The sequence below is a fragment of the Melospiza georgiana genome, chromosome 2, assembly GCF_028018845.1.
Source record: "Melospiza georgiana isolate bMelGeo1 chromosome 2, bMelGeo1.pri, whole genome shotgun sequence".
Classification (NCBI taxonomy): domain Eukaryota; kingdom Metazoa; phylum Chordata; class Aves; order Passeriformes; family Passerellidae; genus Melospiza; species Melospiza georgiana.
This window is the reverse complement of record NC_080431.1, coordinates 16,922,065-16,944,926: the sequence shown is the minus strand read 5'-3', so window position 1 is coordinate 16,944,926 and position 22,862 is coordinate 16,922,065. Positions and strand designations below refer to the sequence as shown.

The window sequence follows — 22,862 nt, the reverse complement described above, 5'->3', positions numbered from 1 at the left end:
GGCAAGGTCTTTGCAGTCACTTTCTACACATCTGCACTTGGTCCATAACCATTTCTTCAGTCCAGCCAAATAGTTATCACTGGCACAGATTTATACAGTAAAATCACCAATCTAATTAACAATGCTAACAGTTCAAAGCTGTTCTGTAATTTGGTGAGCTCAGTGCAAGTTAATGTGATTCCAATCAGATCAGAACCTGGAATTAGATATTGCAGAAGAGATGGCACTGCTGAAAGACAGGCTGGTGTCTGCAAGAACCAAGGGTGTGCAATAGGGCTGTACCAGCATTTAGCTGATTTAAATGAGGTCTGGCATCTACTGGATGTGGTATAAATACAGTATACTAATCAAGACTGAAGTTTTATAAAAAGGACCAAATCTTCAATTGTTATAATATAATACCAAAGTAAATGACAAAAAGAGATGACACTCATCTGAAGGTGAATTCACAAGAAATATCACTGATTAACTTCACTGGACTCTCACACTGGATATTCAGTACCATGTGCACAATATCTGTAAACTTTTGAAAGCACAGATAAAGCTCATTTTCCTCCAAAGATGTTTGAAATGTCTCTCTGTGTCAAAAGTATTTTATTTTTAGCAAATCAGGAGTTTACTATTGAAGCAAAAGATTTCAATCAAGTAAATTACACACTCATTTAATATGTCAAGGTGCAAAGAGAAGGAGAGAGACCGTTTCATTTTTGGATGAATTTCCAGATTGTGGCATTACAACATTCTCTTCCAGATTCTGCCATTTAATTATTTCACCAAACATTTTAAAAAAGTTTTCCTTACTGTTTTGAATAACACAATTTCTGATTGCCAACTTAGCATACACCTAGTTAACAGAAACAAAAAAATCTGGACAAAGGTAACTCTAAGGCTGATCTGCTAAAAGCTTCCATAAACAGTGGATGGCAGTGATTTATTCCTAGGGAAAATCTTACTCGACTTCTTGTTTATTAATATCGAAGTGCTGACCTAGGTAAGAAATGTATCTATGACTACAAATTCACTTAGCAACAAGAAACTTCTGGAAGCTGAATCCAGGTAATTCTAATCGACTCTGATCAGTTCTGTTAAATGAGTATATACTGGTACTTTTCAACAGCTTTCATAGAGTTTAGCACTCTAAACTCTATGAAAGCTGAGTTTAGAGCTTCATTCATTTAAAGTATTGCATTCATCCCTCTGAATGCAATACTTTAAAAAGGTACTCACTTCCAAGCAGTCTATTCTTGCATCTTTTAACTTCTTTACATTCCACATTTCTTAGAATGTGTGCTTATTCTCCTCTGAATATGCTACAATTGCCAAATTTCTGGACTTTTATATGCCTTTTCATAAAAAAGTTCCACAACTACATCTGTCTGGGATCTATGAATCTGTGATTTCAGTTTCACCAAAGTAAATACATGTTTTTGTGGAACATATGAAAAATAAGTTTTGCTTCCAGCACCATTCAAATATGTAGAGACAGAGGTCAAGCTGTGGTTCTAGGTAACCGGTGGATGTCTTGAGAGATGCACAGACTCAGTTTTTGAAAGGAGACTTTGTGTATCCTAACAGCTACAGAAATTAGGCAGGTTAATCAATATTATTTTAAATTGTTATTCTAATCCATTTTCTTCCAGCATCCTGTACATTGAAAGACTTACTTTCCTATATAGCCGCATATTTGTGTGAAAAATAATCCCATATATATATATATATATATATATAGTTTTTCTTATTCCAGCACTCAGAATAATCATCACTGTCATGCCAGCAAAACTTTTGGAGGGAAGATATTTTAACTCATTTGCTTTTAACTTATTTCCAAGAAATAGGTTACAATCCTCTCCTACATCTTTCATTCCAGAGATTGCATCTCCTTTACTAGATGTAAGATAGAGAGAATAAAATTAGAAAGTAAAGATCTGTGATTATGCATGAAAATTATTGTTGCTTACAGCAGAGCAAACACAATCTTACTGATAGATTAAGTCCAAATTCTTCATGGCACGATACCTGTCATTTCCCTGCTTATGTTCTCTAAACTGTGGTGCTTCATTCAATTAAGTAATTTTCTCAAACAGTGAGATGTCATTTGACTGTTAGATCTTATTTAGAGTGACACTGAAAACGGTTTTTCCATCTCAAGAAAAATACAATTTTTTTAAGTCTTCTCTTTAACTGAAAAGAAAAAGTAAAGATATCAGTAAGATATTTAAAAAATGAAAAGAAACTTAAGCATCTCATTTAACAGCTTAAAAACATTCCAATTTTAGTATGAAGTTTTGAACTATTTGTAATTTTTTAAAAATCAGATTTTCATTAAAAAAATATTATACTTTACAGAGAAAATGTGTTCTGAAGGAGCCCACACATATTTTCAGTAAAAAAGCAATCAGTATTCTTTGATTGAAAATTTAATCAGGTCTAATTTTAATCCAATGTCTCAAATACTTTCCCAAAATATATTTTTACAATGTCTTTCCACTTCAGATGTAGTAAAAACTATTACTAATCCTGTCTCTCCTTGATCTCAAAGTCTACCTTCCATTTCAGTTGGGACAAGTATTAGTCTCACTTCAAACCCCAATTCTGGATTTGCATTTTCCTAGAACAGTTTTCTCTTCAACTCTGAGGAACACAATAATCCTCAAATGGCACATTCGAAAGTAAGACGTTTCTGTTTGTTGTCATATGTGCACAAATTTACCAGAAATATAGATTCCATGCATTTTTGCCTTCCAATCAATAGCAATCAAAAAAAAAAAAAAAAAAAAGCAATCAAATAAAATCTGTACCATTTTTCTGTATTTTCAGCAAGTCATGGTGTTCCTTGGCCTGTATACTACATTTAGTTACTAAAAACTGCAGTAGGCAGATGGCTACCCAAGCTGAATCATACATAACCTTACTCAAAGTTATTAGGGAAATTCAACATGAGACATTACGACTGAAGCTTGTGTTTATATGGTTTAACTAAGGTTATTTGGTAGGGATTTTAAAAAACATATTTAAATAAATCAATGCAAGCATCAGTGAGCTAATCTACATAAAATAAATTTGCTTATCTACTCCAGATTTTGTGGATTTATCAAACTCTAAAACTGGTAAGTGCTATTGTGTATCAGCAAAGAGGTGAAGAAATCTGACTGCTGTATCATCTAAATGTTGGCTCCCCAAGACAAGTTAGAAGTCCAGGAGAAAAAGGTAGGGATGCCTTGTACCTGGAATATCCAGAGTTCCTAGTGAGCACATTTCATTGAAGATTATATATCTACAATAGATAGATATAGATATAGATTAGATATAGATATAGATATAGATATAGATGATATAGATAGATATAGATGACAGAGATGATATAGATATAGATATAGATATAGATGATATAGATATAGATGATATAGATATAGATATAGATATAGATATAGATATAGATATAGATATAGATATAGATATAGATGATATAGATATAGATATAGATATAGATATAGATATAGATATAGATATAGATATAGATATATGTTGATCACAGCATCACAAACAGTTCCTCTAAGAGCTATTTCAGAGGACATGATGTTGATTGTTAGTTTAAAGCAAAATTTAGAGGGCAGATTACTGTGTTTGTCTGAACAGAGCTCAGAGGACTAGCAATTACTGGGATGAACTGACTAGCAGTGAAATCAGACTGAACACATCTAGTTTAATCCTGTATGAACAGACAGATGTGCTATTTTAATTCAGAAGATTTGGTAGAATTGGGACCTGATAGAAAAAAAAATTTCTCTGAGTAAAAACATTTGAAAGGTCAAGTGTTATTTGGAAGGTTACATTTCTAAACCACAGAAGAAAAATCATCACAGAAGTGTAGAAGCATGTTTCACTTCAGCTTTTCAAGGCAATCTTACAGCAACATTTTATTTTCAAAGGAGACAACCACAAGATGGCTCCTTTCATATGATGCTAGCTGAAATAGAAACCATTTCTGATAACACAGGCTGGTAAGGTTTTTTTTAAATCCCTCTCCTGAAACACCAGTGAAAATGTGGTGCCACAACTGCTTTGTTAAACCACGGTTTGGGGAGGAGCATAGCCTTTTGAGAAGAACTAAATCCCCCAAATACATCTAATCTCACTGGATGGGGTGCAGGTTTCAAGAAGACTTGTTAAGGTGTTCTGCTCAGAGACACATTTCACACTCTTCACCTTCCTCTGGATTTTTGTTTCTTCTCTTTTTAAATAGAAATGACATTTTCACCTGTATTAAATACTTTCCCATGTGAAGGTTTCTAGATTATTACACAATTAACCCATCCAGTTTTCCAGATAGGAGTTACTTACTGAATCCAAGTAATCAGCAAGTGAGATTTATATTCACCCTAAATGTTAACTTTTTTAAAAAAATTTATTTTTATTTTTACACTCAGGACACAATTTGAAGATGAGGACATAGAAGAACCTTCTCCTTACTGTGGTTCAGGCTCAATATAAATGGAAATGGTTTGGTATTGATTTCTTACAGTACTGTTTTTAACCAGAATACTGGTATTTTGCCACTCAAGAAATGTTAATTTTCAGCTAAAATTGGTAAGGAATGTGGGAAAAAGAAAGGTAATTTGTCAGAAAGCCAAGAACTATAATTAACTTATCTTTTAGTGACCTCCAGACCTTATCATTTAGGAGCTAGACCTCTCAGCTGAGCACAGCCCAGATGATTCACATATATGAAGAAGAGGAGAGCAGAGTTGCACAGAGGCAGAATTGACAAAGCCTTATGATGAAAAAGGTCACTCTTCCCGGGCTCATAAAAGATGGCAGCTTTACAACTGTAGTGCAACAAATCCATTTTTATTTATTACCCACGAAATGGCATCGTTTCCTAAGCAGCAAAGTTTTTAAAAAGGGCTTCTTTACGCATGAGTAAATATTTTCCCAATGAACTCTTGGTTTGTCTTGCAACCCAACCCTAGTTTATTTAACAGTGAGATTGCTTTCTCCAGGGAAGGCAGTCAGAAATGGGGGATGGGAAAGGGAGAAATTGGCTCTGTCTACAGGGCACAGCTGCTCTTTGCTACTAGCCTCCAACAGAGTAATACATCAGTAATTATTTGAAAGTCAGACAGATTCCCTGCTTTTCTTGCCAGACAAAACTCTGAGAACTGAGTGGAAAGGAGGATAAAGGATTTTCAGTTTACTGTTTTTCCACTCATGACTTTTTTTTTCCATGTTAGCAGCTACTGCTGCCATTACTTTTCTGAGCTTTGTCCCTCCAGAGGCCTCACATATTATGCACACTCAGTTTTAGTTCTTGAACACCAATGTATCTAAGTTTATAAAATTAGTTTTACAAAATGTTTTAGCTCTTTCACCCAATAACTTCCATCTGAAAAAAAAAAAGTGTTTATTTCTGACTCTGTTTTAGGAGTGATTTAAATAGAACACTTGGTCTTCACTGAAGAAAGGTGAAGACAGCTAAAAATTGAGATAAAAACAACATACTTCAAGTGGTGCCTCACTCAGCTGCGGTTTAATGTAAGCAAAAATAGGAAGTAAATCTAATCTTTGAACTGCTCCCTGAAAATTATGAGTCAGTCTCTATTTACACTAGGAAAATGATGTAAAGTTCCCACCACTGCTAAAAAAAATCATGGCATCTAAAGAAATGTCACATTTTCATTACAGTTCACTGAGAGTTTTAAGAGAAAAAAAGGGAAAAAAGGAAAAAAAAAAAAGGAAAAAGAAAGAAAAAAAGAAGATTAATAACATCTTAATAAGTTCGTCCTTTGGGAAAATCACCCTCAAAGACAGGAAAATGGAAGGAAACACAAGGAGTAACTACAATGACCCACAGACCCAGAACTACACTCAGGCATAATGTAGGATGCAAACAGCGACTCTGTGACAGCCTCCTTCAAACACTAGAGGTTAATGGGACTCAGGACCAGACAAATTTTGACTCAGGGTTAATGGGAATCAGGACCAGACAAATCCTTATGTGACTGGGCACATGAATTTAAATGACATTTGTGGAGAAGTGTTAGCCTAAGAAGCCTTCAGCCTCCCAAGATATCTATCAGCTCTGTGCAGGCATGGCAGAGAACTTGTGTAAACTTATCCTGCTCTGCAGCAGCTGGCAACAGGAACAAATACTCTTGGGCATCTCAAATGGCACTAGAAATGTATACATGGGCAACTAAATAAAGCTCTAAGTGTTAACTAGTGCAAACTTTCTACAAGAAAGGAGGAAATTGAATGAATTCTCTATTTGATTAAATTCTGGAGTATTTTTACAAAAAAAACCAAAAAAACCAAAAAAGCAACAAAAAACAAAACAACAACAAAAAAACCCAACAAAATCCTGACTTTGTCCAGTACAAGTTATTATAAAATGCTCCATATTCAACCAGTCTGAAAAGAAAATATAATTTATTTGTATCAGAGAAGACAAGTACACTACAGCAAATCCTTTTCCACAAGGCACACATTTAAAATATCCTGTTTACTTTTTAAATATATACTTGTTAGACTAGTGAATATTCAAGAAGCCTTCAATTATAGACCATTTTATTTCTGTGCCATTAGCCAAAAGAGAACATAATAGCAAACTTAGCTAAAATAAAGCCAATCTCTTCTTCCACTCCACTTTGCCTATAAGCTCCTCTGTGTGTTCTGCTGTTTGAAATTTAATTCTGTTAAACGCCCCAACAAAACATGAAGTCTACCTCCTTGGGCTGACAGAAACAGAAACAAAGCTTCTCACTTCCCTTAAAAGACCAAGAATAGAACTGAGGATGAAATTAATGCAAATAGGGCTGCAAATAACTACTTTTTTTCAAATATATAGAAACATGTTCTGCTAAGTTTAGTAGGTGAACTCTCTGAGTAATTTAAAAAACCAAGAATATATCTTTTTGATAAATAATACTGTAATTATTTACAATACTAATTACTGCATTCCAATACAGACTTCAGTTTAACAAACATTAAACATATAAAACACTAAAATATCTTTATGTAAAACAGCAAATGCAAAGAACCTGAAATGCTACATATTACTGTGCCCCTTTTTCATAAAAGTTCATAAATCCCAATTTAACCCATGACTCTCAATTTCTTGAATTATGCCATGTGCAAACAGACCATAATAGCAGGTCAAGGAAACCAGATCTATAATCTAGAAAGAAGTTAGAATCACAAAACAGATTTTTATTTTATGTATCTGATCTTTTGCACAGCAAGACTGTTGAAAATCTCTTTAAGATATGTCTTGCTCTGTACAGAATTAAGCCACAATAATGATAGAGAAGTACAAAAGAATAAATTATAATGTAATTGAAAGAAAATGTTAAAAATCCCAGAATTTCCATGTCCTCAGTTTCACAAGGTATGACAGTAGTTAAAGATTTTACTTCTATTAAATTTAATTAACTTATGAAGTCCATTGCCAAAATATTTTAAGGAAGTCATAGGAAATGCAGAATATCAAAACATACACGTTTTTACATTTATCTGTATAATGATTCACATTTCAAAAAATAGAGAGACAAATGTGATTTCACAAGTCATATGCCAACTACAGACTGATAAGGAATCAGTCTCATATAGAGAGCACTGTGCTCTGCTATTTTGGAACTTTTGGTGTAGATCACGAGCATGGGAATAAAAAAGATTGACCTCATAACAAAGAATTTAGTCACAAAACAAGATATACCAGAGTTCATTTCCACATGCTGAATTCCTGCACAGCATTGTTAAAGCCTTTTCCCCTCTCTGCCTCTTCCCCCTCTCCAAAAGAAATGCAGTGGCAGTTGTCACCCTTGTGGGAATCACTGGCAGGTGAATGAAGTCACTGTCCATAAGGAAACTAGCCTTTGTCTGGTGTGGCAGTGTCTAAATCCCTGTATGAGACAAAAAACACATGCAAATCTTGAATATTAATCTTCTCAAAGCCAGGAATCTTTTTGTTCCTCTTCACTATAACCCATGGTCTTTACATTTATTGCCTTTTATATGTTTACAACATAGTTATAAACAATATGTGAACAACTATGTCAGTGCTTATACACTACACTATAAAAAACATTGCTTTTTCAACCTGGGAAACCATGTCCTTTAATACCAAATATTTTGGTAAGGTCCACTTTTATGGCGTAAGTTTTGGTAAAGGTTGGGGGTTTTGTTTTGGTTTGGCTTTTTCCTTTTTGTTTTTGGGTTTTGTGTAGTTTGGTTCTGGGTTTTGTGTGGTTTGGTTTTTGGTTTTTTTTTTTTTTTTTTTTTTTTTTTTTTTCTTTCAATTGCTCCATCATATAGGATCTGCATTATTAAATCCCCAAACCAGGCATGCAGATATAAAAGTGTTAGCACCTGCCTAGCTACACATGGGAAAAAAATAGGATGATGAACTTTCAGAGCTTTTGAAAACAAAGGCCACGTCCAACATAAAATGGGCCAATAAAATGTTTGGTTTTGTAAGGCTAAGGATAAGGGATTGAACGGAAAGTTGTTGTAGCTGAAAGTACTCCCCCCCCTGGCCAAAGCATTTCGCTTTCCCGTGCTTCAGTGTCACCATCTAAAAAAGGGCTGATGTGTAATCCATCCTCCTTTGCACATTATTCTGAGATCTATATCTTGGCAGCATTCTAGAAGCTGAAGTGATATTTTAATTTGGTGAATATATAATAAAATATAGGGCATGTAAATATTAGCTGCAGTAACACCTCATGTTGAAATGCCTTGTCTGTAAATGCATAGCACAGTGTTCTGTTTTTTACCTCAAAGCACTTTGATTAATTGAGCTTCTTACCACCACTCAGGACAGGATTTTATTATTCCCATTTTGAAGATTAAAAAAATAAATAAGCCTTTACAGTTTAAATAAAAAAGACAGTTAAGGTTAAAACAAAAGCTTCCGAAGGCAAGATTTCCATCTTCATATTCTGACTTGATACAGCTATAAAAATATAGCCTCATTTCAAGTTAATTATTTTTATGAATTTAGAGTTAAATATCTTGATACCAGATTTGTGCTTCTAGTCGTAAATACAGAGAGCTGTATGTTACTACATGCAGATCAAAACAAAACTTTGAGAACACAAAAAAGGTGTTTCATTTTGCTATGATTTTTACAGTCTAAATCCATGGTTTGTAGCTCAGGCCATCCCTGTGATATTTTAAGGAAAATCTTAAGCCAAATCTCCAGTTTGCTGTTGTGACACCTTTCTGGAAAGAGCCTTCTCTACATGAGAGCAGTACAATCCAACCAAACACCCACTCTTTATCAGTGCCTTTCCACAATGAATGAATTCCTTAATCACCTTCTTGGAGGCTAAAAAATGGCCCCATATGCTGATTGTCCAATTCCTTTTCTAAGATTTTACATATGTACCAGAAGAGTATTTGCCATGGGATGCATATGCCAGAGGGGCATTTTGTGCTGGGCTATAAGCCAAGGTGCAGTTCTTTCCGTGTGCAGGTGTTTTTCTTTGTGCTGAAACCTTATCTCTGAGCACTGGATACTGTACACACACAGCTTTATACATGCCAAAACGCAAAGAAGCCAAATAAATGTGAGGAATGCCACAATTTCTGAGCAGTCAGGAGTCCTACATTAAGAAAAAGATATTTCACAGTATCAATGATCAATTAATGATTAATTAATGATCAATTTAACCTGATGTTAAAGACAAGCGTTTTAAATGTCTGGGTCTCTGGACACTTTTAACAGAAATTCATTTGCACCTTCTCTGCCTCAGAATTCCTGGCTTGCATTGCCCAGTAATGTACACTGAAAAAGGAATACTCCTTGACACCCAGAGAAGTTGTGGAAGCCCCTGGAAATGTTTAGGGGTGGTTGGATGGAGATCTCAGCAACCTGGTCTAGTGGAAGGTGTCCCTGACTATGGCAGGGGGGTTGGATTGATCCCTTCCAACTGAAACCATTCTATGCTTCGGTAATTCCACGATTTTCAACGACAGGTGAGCGAACTTATATTTAAACAATTGTACTTCTCATTATCATCAGTTAAATTTTACTGGTGTCAGAAAACGACATTCACAAATACTTCGGACAGAAAACAATTAGGAGCAACCAACAGAAGCTCCTTAAAAATTCTGCGGAGCCATTACCCAGGGACTGATTTCTGGTTCAAACAATCTAAAATCAGGCACTGTCATTTTAACCAGACACTGACAGGGTTATCCTTTGGTTTGTAATCCACTGAGCGGCACAAACCCATAGTGATCTCCGAAACTGGCTTGACAGCACGTCCGTGGTGTGCGGGAACAAACCACGACAGGCGCTGCTCGCGGCTCAGCCCCGTCGTGCTGCCGGCACCTTTTCCCTGCGGACACACGGCCCCGGCGGGGACACACGGCCCGAGGCGGACACACGGACCGGCGAGGACACACGGACCGGCGGGGACACACGGACCGGCGGGGACACACGGCCCGAGGGGGACACACGGCCCCGGCGGGGACACACGGACCGGCGGGGACACACGGACCGGCGGGGACACACGGCCCGAGGCGGACACACGGACCGGCGGGGACACACGGCCCTAGGCGGACACACGGCCCCGGCGGGGACACACGGCCCGAGGCGGACACACGGCCCGAGGCGGACACACGGACCGGCGGGGACACACGGACCGGCGGGGACACACGGACCGGCGGGGACACACGGCCCCGGCGGGGACACACGGCCCCGGCCGCTCCGGCCACAACGGCCCGGGGCGGCGGCGAGAGCGGCTCTGCCGCCTCGGACAAGGGAAAATCCGGGCGTGGGCGAGGAGAGGAAGAGAGAAGAGTGGAGTGGAGAAAGGGGAGGGAGAGAAGGAGGGAGAAAGAGGGAGAGGGAACAAGAAGGAGGGAGAGGATTAAAGGGTGAGAGAAGGGAAGCGGTGGGGAGAGAGAGAGAAGGGAAGGGAGAGCGGGAGGGAAGAAAGGCGGAGAGACGGGGAGAGGGAAGGAGGGACAGGCGAAGCGGGAGCGGGAGGCGTGAGGACGAAGGAGCACGATGGGGAGGGTGAGCAGAGGAGCAGCCGCACGCTCCCCGCTCGCTGCGCCCCACCTCACGCCGCCCCGCCCGCCCCGCTCCGGGCTCCCTGAGGGCCGCGCGGCCCCGCCCTCCTGGGGGCGGAGCGTCGCGGGCGGCCCTGCCCCGCTCCCTTTGTGCCGGGGCCGCGCGCGCCAGCCGCAGTCGCCGCCGCTTCCCGCCAGGGCAGCGCGCGCCCGCCCGCTCCTCTTTCCCCTTCTCCCTCCCCCATTCCTTCCTATTCCCTCTCTCCGCTCTCCCGCTCGCCATGTCGCTGGGAGCCGGCCCCGAGGCGGGCTTCTCCAGCGAGGAGCTGCTGACCCTGCGCTTCCCCCTGCACCGCGCCTGCCGCGATGGGGACCTGCCCGCCCTGTGCGCGCTGCTCCAGAGCTCGCCCCGCTCCGACCTGGCGGCCGAGGATTCCTTCTATGGCTGGACGCCCATCCACTGGGCCGCGCACTTCGGCAAGGTGGGGCCTGGCCGGGCTCAGCCGGCGGCGGGAGCGGGGGTGGGAACGGGAAGGAGAAGGGGAAGGAGGGAGCGATTCCCGCTCGCGCGCAACGCGGCGCCATCTTTGCCCCTAGCGCGCGCTGTGCCGGGAGGCGCCGCCGCCCCCCCCCCCTCACCGCCTCCTGCCGCTCCTCGGGGAATCGGGCGGGACGGCAGCGGACAGCCGTGGCGCTTGGCTCCGCTCCTGTCCCCGCGGTCAGCGAGGCGTGGGTGGCGCAGGTCACGGGGCTGGCGGCACCTGCCGTCTCGGCATCGCTCATCCCACCCCCACTGCCGGCGGCAGCCGCTTCTCTCCCTCCTCGCTGCCTTCCCGGCTGGCAGCGGCGGCCCCGCGCCTCGCCCGGGCCACCGGCACAGGAGCGAATGGCGAGGAGCAGCCGATATCCCCAGACCCCCCCGGGGGACGCCGGCCGTGCGGGCTGGAGGCACCGCCGCGGCGCGACCTCTTCCCCGCGCTGGGCTGGTCCTCCTGCGTGCCGGCCCTGCCCGCCGGGGCGCTTTGTCTGCGCGCTCTGCCCGCGGCCGGGCCCTCCTCGGGCTCCGCGCCTGGAGACCGCTGTGTTGTGCTGCCCGTGTTATGACAACCGGCTCGGAGGAGTTTGGGCAGAAGGTGCTGCTGCTGCCTGTAAGGCGCTCCCCTTTTGCCTTCGGTAGGAAAAATAAATCGCGGTTCATACGTATGGAATTTTCTGCATTGGCGTCGTTGCGTTGCAGAAAAGACCAAAACAGACGAAGTAGCTCCGCTAACTTCACATCTTAGAATAAGTGGTATTCTAATTCCTGGATTTTAATATAGGCGTTTCCTGTTTCTGATGCAGTATCTCAGACTATGCAGGATTCTAGCCTAGAGGATCGGGATCTGTTCTTTTCCTCTCATTGATTTGTCTGAGTTTAGAATTCGAGGGGCTTTTGTTCTTGTTCTCCCTCCCATTTCCCATATACTTCTATTTGCTTATTGGTTGTGCGCCAGAGCAGGAAGATTGATGTACTTAGGCAGTTGTCATGGTTTATAAAAGGACATTAGAAGATGGTTTCTATACCTTATGTGATCTTAGCTGCAGTTGCTTCTTTGAGAAGCTTTTAGAAGCAGCTTTATCTAAGTCGTCTTCCAGTCCTAAAACAAAGGCAAACAAAAAACCCTAAACCCACAAAATCCAAAATGTAGAATAGTCTTTTATCGGTTGAGAAAGAAACTAATAATTTGCACTCTGAAAAAAGGTGGACTGCCTTTTATTTTATTTGTGAAGTACACTCGCAGGAAGTATTAAGGTACTAATTGGCCTTATGGTCTTCTGTTTCTTTTTTCTGTCTTGTAAGAATTTCTTTTCAGTATGAGCTTCTGGCAGTCGTACTGTTGTGAGGTAGTACTTACTTAATTATTGGATGTAGATTTTGGATAGTGTATGTGTTGTTTTGGGTTTTTTTCCTTTAAGCATCTTAAGTGCCTGCTAACCATCCTAGGTTGAGTGACCTTTGTGTACATTGCAGTTTCTGTTGAAGAGACTTTTGCAGGAAGAGCAAACAAAGGGAGCAAGTCGGCCTGCAACACGTTGTATTGTATTTGCTATTTTCATTCTTAGGTATGGGCAGAATTTGGTGGGTGGTGGTGTTGCATATGGGGGGAAATCTGGCAGATGAAATGAGACTTACAGAGTTGACATAGGCTGTAAATGGGTTTTACAGAATTTTGTTCATATGTTTTGTCCTAAAAGCCATCAGATCCAGGCAGCAATTTGTGGAAGTTATCTACATTCTTTATAGTCTAGTTAAATTGTGTTCCTTTCTCAGAGCCAAAGACTGCACAGCACTTTGAAAAAGTTACAGTAGTGTGTTGGATCCCAGATCCGACTGGTTTTGTGCTTGTGTGGCACAGTTACATTTGTACCTTTGTGCAGTTAACAGTGTTGCCAGCAGTGAGACAAGAGCTGCTCAGGTGCATGTCTTACATTCACAGTTATGGTGGTTTTGTCTCCCAAATTCAAAAGGAAATGGAAAATTCTTCTGTTTCTCAAAGTACCACAGTTTTCAAATGTTGATTTTTAACGCATTGGTTAACAGTTATTGAACAGGTCTCTTTCTCTTCACTTCTTTGTTTTTCTAGATTTTGTGGGATTTTCACTTGTTAGGTTTTTTTTCTTTTCCTGGAAAAATTATATATGATGACAGAACTTCATGTCTGTCTGTGATACAGGGCCAATTAGTAACATGGTCCACCAGACCATTGCTTCTCACTGCAGCTCTCTAGGACCCTGAAAAGACAAAATTGGTTTAGTTCTGTTCTGGAACTACTTGCGAGCAATGAAATCTAACCCAGTTCATGCATGCACACACATGTGTGCCTGCACACACAGCAGGAGTCCGGATTTGATGAACTTCAAAGAGTTTTCTTTCCCTCTGCCTGTGGCTCAGGTTGAACATAAGATGGCTCTCCCTGCATCAAAGGGCAGTACAGAAGGATTTTACAGTGAAGCTGTGTAGAGCTAAATTCTTGCATATAGTTGTAGATATGCTTCAGGAAGGAAGTAGCAGCAACAGTCAAGTTGGTTATAAATGATTATGTGAAAGAGAAAAGGTTATGGGGGAGAAAATACTGCTGTAACACCAGTACCAGTAAAAATGGGGTCTCTTACAACTAAAAGTGAGAACAGGGTTCTTGAATAACTTATTCTAAGGCACACTTCTCCAGTTTGCAGGTAATAGTTAAAATACCAGCAAAGTCAATTGGAGGTGATGGATATTGCAGCTTGTGTTTCTAGCTGTAATATCTGGGCATTTAATGACAGTATGGAGCTCCTTTTAGAGAGAGCAGCAAGTGCAGATTTTCTTGCTGTGTGGATTACCTGTGGTGGAGTTTGCATTTCAGGACATTCCCTGACTGCAGAAAAGTGCTTGTCTCTTGAGATGTGAATTAATTCCCATTAGAGTTTCTATATTTTAATTGGAGTTAATTATATGGTGCCCTAAATTACACTGGTATTCCACAGCTTTCTGAGAAGATGGGTCAGAATGTAAAAATGTTAATAGTCTTAAAAAGCTACCAGAGAGGTAGGAAATACAGGGCTTGCATAAAAAATTGATTTTGATATTAATTTTAGTTCATTGTTTTGGACTAACCTTAATTTTCTTTTTAATCACTTGCAATTGAATTTTTATTTTCTCTGACCACATCTCTTTGCTTGTGCTCCTTGCCCACTTTTGTTTTTTGTCATTTGACTGTTCACATTATGGGAAGCAAAATAATAGTAAATATGTTCTGTTTCTTTTGGAACAAAAGTGGTAGAGATAAAAATGCCTGTCTCCTGCTTGGTGTTTTTCCAGTGCTGTGGCCTGTATGGAGGCCTGTCTTTCTTCACTAAATCAGTTTAACCTCTGCTTCAGGTAGGAAGATATCTACTGTATTAAATTTAGGTCATTTAGTGAAAGTGGACTTGTGTGTCCTGATCTCGAGCAGAAATGATCAAGGGAGGTATTGTTTTTTGTCATGATGACTTTTTCTGTTCATGGATGGAATTAATCTCATTCTTCCACAACGTTGGAAGAAGCAGGTTTTTCTGACAGCTATGATACAGCAGATCCATGCTCAAGCTTTTAATGGGATGAAATGTATTCATAGTTAAAGCTCTATGACTCTAAAGTCAGAGTATTAAAAAAAAAAAGGAAAAACAATGTTTAAAAGTGAAGTTGCATGAATAATCATGGTGTGTGGCCCTCTTAGATCCACAGGCAGTGCAGGATAGTGCTGGTGAATCAGTTTGTGTTTTTTCCTTTTCAGTCGATGGGCTGGAATGCCAGTCTACTTAAGGAATTCTTTCAGCCTGGTGCAGGAAATATTATTCTTTCCTGAAGTTGTAATGCATGTCTGGAAGTGTTTTCAAATGAACTCTATTAATAAAGTCTATTGTTTTAAAAACAGGCTGAAATTTATTTTTGCCTTCAGTTACCACAGATGAACCTCTTGGTGTAGCTGGAGGGGTGTTTTCCATCACATGACTTATTAATAATTAAAGTGTTACAATTTAATTAATACCTACTAAAGATTGACAACAATATTATGAGTGCTAACATGTGAAGATCATGGAAAGTCTAATATTGGTAAATGCAAAATGTAGTTCAGTAGTAGTCTAGTGTTGGAGTTATAAATTTCCTTAAGTTATTGGGTTTTTTCCCCAACAAAAGTGCTCATTTTCTTTTGAAAAGGTACTTTCTGTTTGGCAGTGTTGATGTTTATGGAGCTAGATTCATTAATATGCAGTGTTTCAGTTATCCTCACCCTTTCTTCATGCAGTTTGTGAGTTCCTGGTACAGCTGTGTCCAGCCTTAACCCCATTACAGTCCAAAAAAATGACTTCTGTATGTCCAAAGGGATAGGGTTCACATGGTTTTGTTTGAATTGTATGAGGGAAGGAAACAAATGAAGCTGGCAATGTATTTGCAAAACTAATGTAAAATACTTCATTACAGTGTTTGGTACTTTTATCTCATGTGTAGTTCAGCAAGATCAGGATTTTGCAGGTTAAGAGAGGGAGAAAGAAAGGCTGACACACAGCAACAGAGAAGAATGTTATAATCCTGATGTTGATGCTTCTTTCTGAGTCAAGCTGCCAGCCCACATTCAGATGATTTTTAATTGCTCCTTTATGGACAGACTATTCCACAGCTGTGGTGTGGCTGATGTTTTCTTTAATTGTGATACACTGAGACAACCACAGATTTGTTTTATATGAACCAATGCCTGAGCTGGTGTAAGGGTCTTTGTTTTGCTGCTGCATTTGTGTGCAGTGGTATTTGTTTTCTACCCACAGTAAATGGATGCCTAGACTAAACTGTTTATTCCAGGGTCGTGAGTTTCTTTTCCTATCAACAATACAATGTTACTGTGTGACAGGAAAGGAGTGTTGTTTTGACTATTTTTGAAAGTTGAGGTCATCGTAGCTGTGGTTTGCCTAGTTTCTACAAATGAGAAGTTATGAACCTTTAAAAATAGTATCTGGTTATCTGACACTTCTGGTTAGTATGTTAGGAGAAAAGGCAGAATATAACTTGACCATTACTGCAAATTTTTAAAAGAAAAAAAGCATTTATTGTCTTTGTGGTGTCACAAACAAGCAGCCTGTTTTGTTTTAAACAGTTTCTTATCTGAAATAACAAGAAAAGGGTGGAATTGATTCCTTTTATAGATTTACCACATTGTATGTATTCTTAAGTATTATTTTTCTTGACTAATCTTCTGTCATTCCAGGAATACAGTAAAGAAATGAAAAATCTTTTATTTTTCTGATCTAGCTTTATATAAACTCTGCTGGGAGTACGAGTCCATCTATGTATCTCCTAACAACACTTTTGTTTTGGCAAATGTTATCTAATAGTGTCTGGTTAGTATCATGTTTGCTGGATCAGAACTCTCCCCCTTTTCCCCCTCCTTTTCTTTCTTCCCTTTCCACCTTCATAACAAAAGTGAACTGAATATCTCTTGTAATTAGGATTGAAGGGTTTATGTCCTCTTCTTCTCTCTTCTGACATTAAAGATGAAACTGTTTTGGAGGTGAGAATTAAGTACTTCTCAGGTGTGGTCTATGACCAAATGGGGAAGGAGTGAAGGAGAAGGGAGCAAGTCCTAAATTCCATATTCTATCTTATTTTTCATTCATGTAGTCTTACTAGCAAGTCTAGCTCTTCTGGGTTTTATGTATTTATTAGCACATGCTAATTGTCATAGCACATCTGTGTAACATTTTTGGTTTTGTTTTCCCTCATGTCTTTAAAGCTGGAGTGCCTAATGCAGTTAGTAAGAGCTGGAGCTTCTGTAAATGCCAGTACGACACGGTTTGCTCAAACACCAGCCCACATTGCTGCTTTTGGTGGACATCCACAGTGCCTGAATTGGTTGATTCAAGTGGGGGCCAACATAAACAAACAGGTATGGATTAATGTGTATTTCATGTGTGCTTATAGTTCTGCAAGGAGGGTCTTGATCCCTTTTTATGACATGTATGAGCCTTACATTAACATACAGATGCTTCATTTTTGACATCAGCTGAAGTCAAGTGACTTAATTATCAGTTAGAGACATTTTACATTGAGGTAGAGGTAGGACTAATAAATGTCCTTTAAGCCTCTAGGGGTTTGGAGGATATTTGTTTTAGGAGTTGACGTCTTGCTGCTTCTTGAACAAAGTGATAATGTTGCCTTGTATTGGCAGCATTAGCAAATACTCTGATATTGTAGTGCTGCTGTAGGGGCAAGAAAAAGACTAGTGAGGAACATAATACTTTATCAATATGCTAATAATAGAAAAATTGACTATTACTTACAGAACCATGAGACCTTTGTGGTGCTTCATGATTTATCATACATCTAACTAGTAAGAGCTGCCTTGACTTATTTTAAGGTGCATTTGGTTTTATGTTGTTTTACTTTTAGATTATTTCTGAAGCTTTTCTAGTAGCTTTATGAAAATAGATCAGAAACATGTACTTGACTAACAAAGAATGAATAGGTGATTTTTAAAATTTCTTTTGCCCATTTTTTTACTATAAGTGTCATTAGTTTAGGTGAGTATGTAATTTATTTGGTAGCGGGGAGTGCATTAATATAGCAAAATTCCTGCAAAGGAGTGTTGTACTCTCTGGTACAGTAACAGAATCAATACCTAAAAACTGTCATCATGTTTTTAAGAAAATGTTTGAAGCACTGAATGAATCTGTTATGTATGCTGGTCATCCATAACATCCTTTTTAATGGTAATCAAAAGTATTTTTAATAATATTCTGAGAGTAATTAATACTACAGCATATGCTGTTGTTAAAAGCTGTGGTATAGCACAGCATCCATAAAATGTCTGGCCTGTTAAATCTTGCATCATACTTTTCTTAAAATATTTAAGGGCCAGACTATGTTTTATATGCAGTAGAGTTAAGCTAAGTCTGCTGAAGAACTAAAACATTTGCATTTCTAGAGTTTGGTTCTTTTTTTTTTTAAAGCTGTGCAAAAATAAGAAATGGGGAAGTTTGTGTTGAGTTTTCAGAAAAGAAGTCTGGTGCATTGAGAACAGCTGTGAGACATCAGGAGAATTGTAGAAACAATGAAGGTGGCTGGATGCAGAGGCTATAGATGGCATCTTCTCCTTGATACCTGACAAAAATAACTTATGCAAAAAGTTATTGCTGCATAGTGGTAGAATCTTCAGAAGAGAAAATACGAGAACTGTAAATGCATCTGGAGACCAGGTAAGAATGTAAAGAAATGGTGATTAGAGAGGAAACGTGGCATGCACAGAATAAAGATATACAAATAACTGCTAAATGAGAAGAGAAGAATGAATGAAAGTGAATGAATGAGAAGAATGAAAGTTTCCAGCTATGAGGATAAAGAGAAGAACTGACCAGTGAGGTTGAAATGGAGTTGAAGAACAAGCTTGATGTCCTGGAACATGAGGGGGAAAAAATCACATGTAGTGAGTGAGGTTGTAGCAAAGAAGAAAAGTAGCAGCTAGCTCCCAGAAGAAGAGGAGAAGAGTGTGGAGAGATCTCTCCATGGGCTGAGGGCAACATGCAGATGACTGTAAAAGAAAGCAGAAGGCAGTATAATGTGCAGTTAAAAATGGACAGGAGACTCATTCCAGCTTAAAGAAGTTACTAAGGCAGGACAGTGACTCAGAAGTCTGTATGTTGCTGTCTTGTTGCCAGAGCAAGTGATCTTCCACATTGTCAGATAGTGATGATAGCATCTTATAGACTTATGGGGTCAGACTGAGGCAGTGACAGACCATGGACACAACAGAGGTGGATGCTTGGTATGTCACTAATGGTAGGCTCACGTTGCACTTCAGTGTAGTAACTTTTTTTTGCACCCACAAGATACTAATTGAACATATGACCAGAGGTATTTCAGACTCAGTTTAATGACAATATAAGATACCTCTGGATAATTAAATGGTGGTAGAAACAAAAAAGTCTCTGAAGTTTGTAGGGTACAACTGGTCAGTCGCACTGTTTTCTCATGCACAAGCACTGAAAGCTAGGCAGTGTGCCTTGGTGATAACTAAAGCAGAAAGCTCATCCCACAGATAGTTGGAATGTTTCATACATGTCTTTGTAAAGCACAGTGCATGCTTTGCTATCCCCAGTTTCCTCAGCTGTTTATTGAATTGCAGTCAAATTCTACTATTCTTGTTTGGTTTGAACTCCTTAAGTGATCTCTGTTCCTTATTTAATTTGCAAGCACTTTTAGGTGATCATCTAGGGCTTCCACCCACACTTTTGAGCTTTTGGAGCACTATTTCCTGATGTGTATTTTGTTTATTCCTTCCAGCTCGCTGACTGATGCTGTACTCCAAACAGACATAGTCACTGGCTAATGCTTGTGTGAGGACAAGTGTTCCATGGACACTGGATACAAAACACATGCTGAGAAAGATCTGGGAATGCTTGATATTTAAACTAGTAAACTTTTCCTTCCAAACTGACTTCTGGTCATTGGCTACAGACTAACCCTTCACTTCTGGAAAAAGAAAAGGATAGCTTCTGAAAAGGAATCCACTCGAGTCTCTCAGTTTTACCGTAAACCTCCGGAACTCAGTAGAGTTTGCGTGCATGCTTTCATATCTGCCCTGAGGTATTGTATTGTAGCTCATGCTGCCTGCCCTGAAGTTTAGGAAAACTTAAACATGTTTTATCTTGTTGCTGGTGAGAGTTGCCCAGGACACTTCTCAGGCAGCAGCAATGAAGGACGAATGCTGAAAACTGCTTGTCCCAACTTCACTTTGCTCCCCTAATAAATTATGTGAGTATATCCTGTGATGCCCAGCCCTCTTAATGTAACTGTATGTGCTGGCTAGAATCACATCTGTCTCTCATCAGTGGGCAGCTCCTTACCCCCAGGATCACCATATAAAAATACACAGGAAAGCTCAAGTGCCAGGCAATGGTCTGTTTCTACCCCTCAGTGCATTCAAGACAATGTCCTACTGTTTCTGATTTTTCTTCCCCCTCAGTGGGCTGTGCCTGCTAATAGTTGTTAGTAGTGTGACTCAGGACCTGCATTTGGCTGCCTGCCTGCTCTAGTTCACTGTAACAGTGCAAAGCAATTATCCTGCTAGTTTTCCTGAGGATTTTTTTCTGATTTATCATTGTCACAACACAGATTGGTTCTGGGCTGTTGTATATGTTAGATACATCAGATAATAAGTACTTCTGATTTACAAAACATGAACTTCATTTAAATATATTTTCCCTCTAGCCTCAGCCTATTAAACATTTCTTTTGTATGTTACCTTTGTTGATTGGCCAAAAAAAGTGTTGTGTGGCCTGTCATAAAGGGAAGGGAAAAGAAATACTGCACCCTTACAGGGGATGCAACTTACTATTCATGCAGTCAGTTAACATCACATGGCAGTGGTGGCAGATAGTTTTAGGAGGGTTAGACTACCTATAGGAGCAAGAACTGCAAATAGGCTGATATCCTTGGTGGGGAGGAAGAAAACATTCTTTAGGTATATTACAGTTTTTATTTTAAACAACAATTAGGGTCTAAATCCAGATAAAAAGATTTCATAAGTTCTCACTTGTGCACAAAAGCCTTTTTAGCAAAGGAGGAAAGGTACTCAGTGTTCTCTAGTTTCTGCTTCCTAGCTTCAGAAAGGATAAGGATATGGGCTCTAAGAAATGAGTAATGTTTGGAAATGTGATCATCTGAAAGATGGTTGAAATTCAGTCAGTTCAGTTAAGGAAAGGAGTTAGTTTGTATTTCTTTTCAAGTAAGGGCTTCTGTGTCTTAGTCAGGTATCACTACTAGAAATATTTTAGAAGTGCTTGCACAGTGTTGAGGTTTATCCCCAGTGGATATCTAAGCACCACACAGCTGCTTCCTTGTTCCCCCACTTGGTGAGGTGAGGGGGAGGATCAGCAGGGAGGTGTGAGAGCTCATGGGTTGAAATAAAGACAGGTTAACTGGTAAAAAACGGAAACAAAGAAAAAGAAATCCAAGAAAATCAAGTGGTAAAACATTTTTTAAAACCTCACAGCGCAGCACAAAAAGCTTTGTTGCTCGCCACTACCTCAGTGATGCCAGCCAGTGCTGGAGCAATGGCAGCCCCAGTTGTACTTGCTGAGCATGGTGTCACATGGCATGGGATAACCCTCTGGTCCTTTGGGTCAGTGGTCCCAGCTGGGGCACATCCCAGCCTACTCCCAGCTGGAACATTGGTGTACTAAAAACACTTAGCTGCTCACAAACCCAAAACATCTTACCAGGTGCTATGAAGAACATTAACTCTGTTCCATCCAAAAGAGTATTCATAGTTGAAAGTTTTCAGTGTAAATGTGTGTGGGAGCTTTTTACTTTAAAAATAAATTCCTGCAAGTAAGTTGGTTTTCGCTGGGAGGGTTGTTTTGGTTTTGGGGTTTTTTTTATTATTTCCGTGTTGTTTGGTTTTGATTGTTTTGGTGTGGTTTTTTTGTTTGTTTGTTTTGTTTTGGGGTATTTTTTGTTTTGTTTTTTGATAAATGGAAGGAATGTAAAGCTACCAGTGAGTGAAATCAATTGCATCATGTCCAGGGACTTGGAATTTGGAGAACAAAATAGGAAATGTGCTCTGAATTCAACTGGACCATCCTCAAGCCAACAGAATTCAGGTCCCAAAAAGACAGGAGGTAAAAATGGAGTAAAATATGGCTTTAGACTGAATTGAAAAAAATACCCATACATGAAAGAGGCCTGGGAAGAGAGTTTGAGAAAAGTATTTAATCAGTAGAGGAAGTGTCTTTTGAGGTTAAGAGCATAGTGAGGAACTGGAAACTGATTAGTCAGGCTGAGATAGATTTACTGATTAAAGCCAAAAAAAGCAAAAGACTCTTCAGCCACATAAAATAAAAGATAATAAGGAAGGAAGCTAGATGTTTATTCAGTAAAATGAAATAAAAGTCAAAGGTAATCTAGTCATGACCCCAAGATAGAGAAGACTGCCCTTGTCTGTATAAGAGGGTAGCCATTCTTTCCAAGGGCAAGGAGGAAGGCATTCAGCAATGGGTTGCAAAAACTAAATGTATCTGTGATGGTTCATGAATTCTTTTTGTCATTTCTTCAAGAGCACTGTGCACAAAATATTTAGTAACCACAGAACCTATCAAATGTATTATCTTGAATGCTAAATTAATGAAACTTAGTTTGAGTTTCTACTCATTTATTTAGAATGCATCCTCTAGATTGTGAGACATGTTTGGGCTGTTTGTGCAGTGTTGCAACAGAGGGATGAGTTCTGCTCTAGTTGGGAAAGGCCAGTACCAGTCATTGATGGTTCTCTTCCTGAAATATTATTACAAAA

General features: G+C 39.7%; 1 protein-coding gene across 1 annotated transcript in view; it reads left to right on the top strand.

Annotated features, from left to right (window-relative positions):
- Positions 1-11,179: 11,179 nt before the first annotated feature.
- ANKRD10 (ankyrin repeat domain 10) overlaps positions 11,180-22,862 on the top strand; it is a 37,312-nt gene continuing 25,629 nt past the window's right edge. Inside the window, exons 1-2 of the mRNA XM_058018652.1 lie at positions 11,180-11,501; positions 17,307-17,459. Of these exons, the coding sequence (XP_057874635.1) occupies positions 11,301-11,501; positions 17,307-17,459 (354 nt within the window). The 5' untranslated portion in view covers positions 11,180-11,300. The remainder of the gene's footprint in view (positions 11,502-17,306; positions 17,460-22,862) is intronic.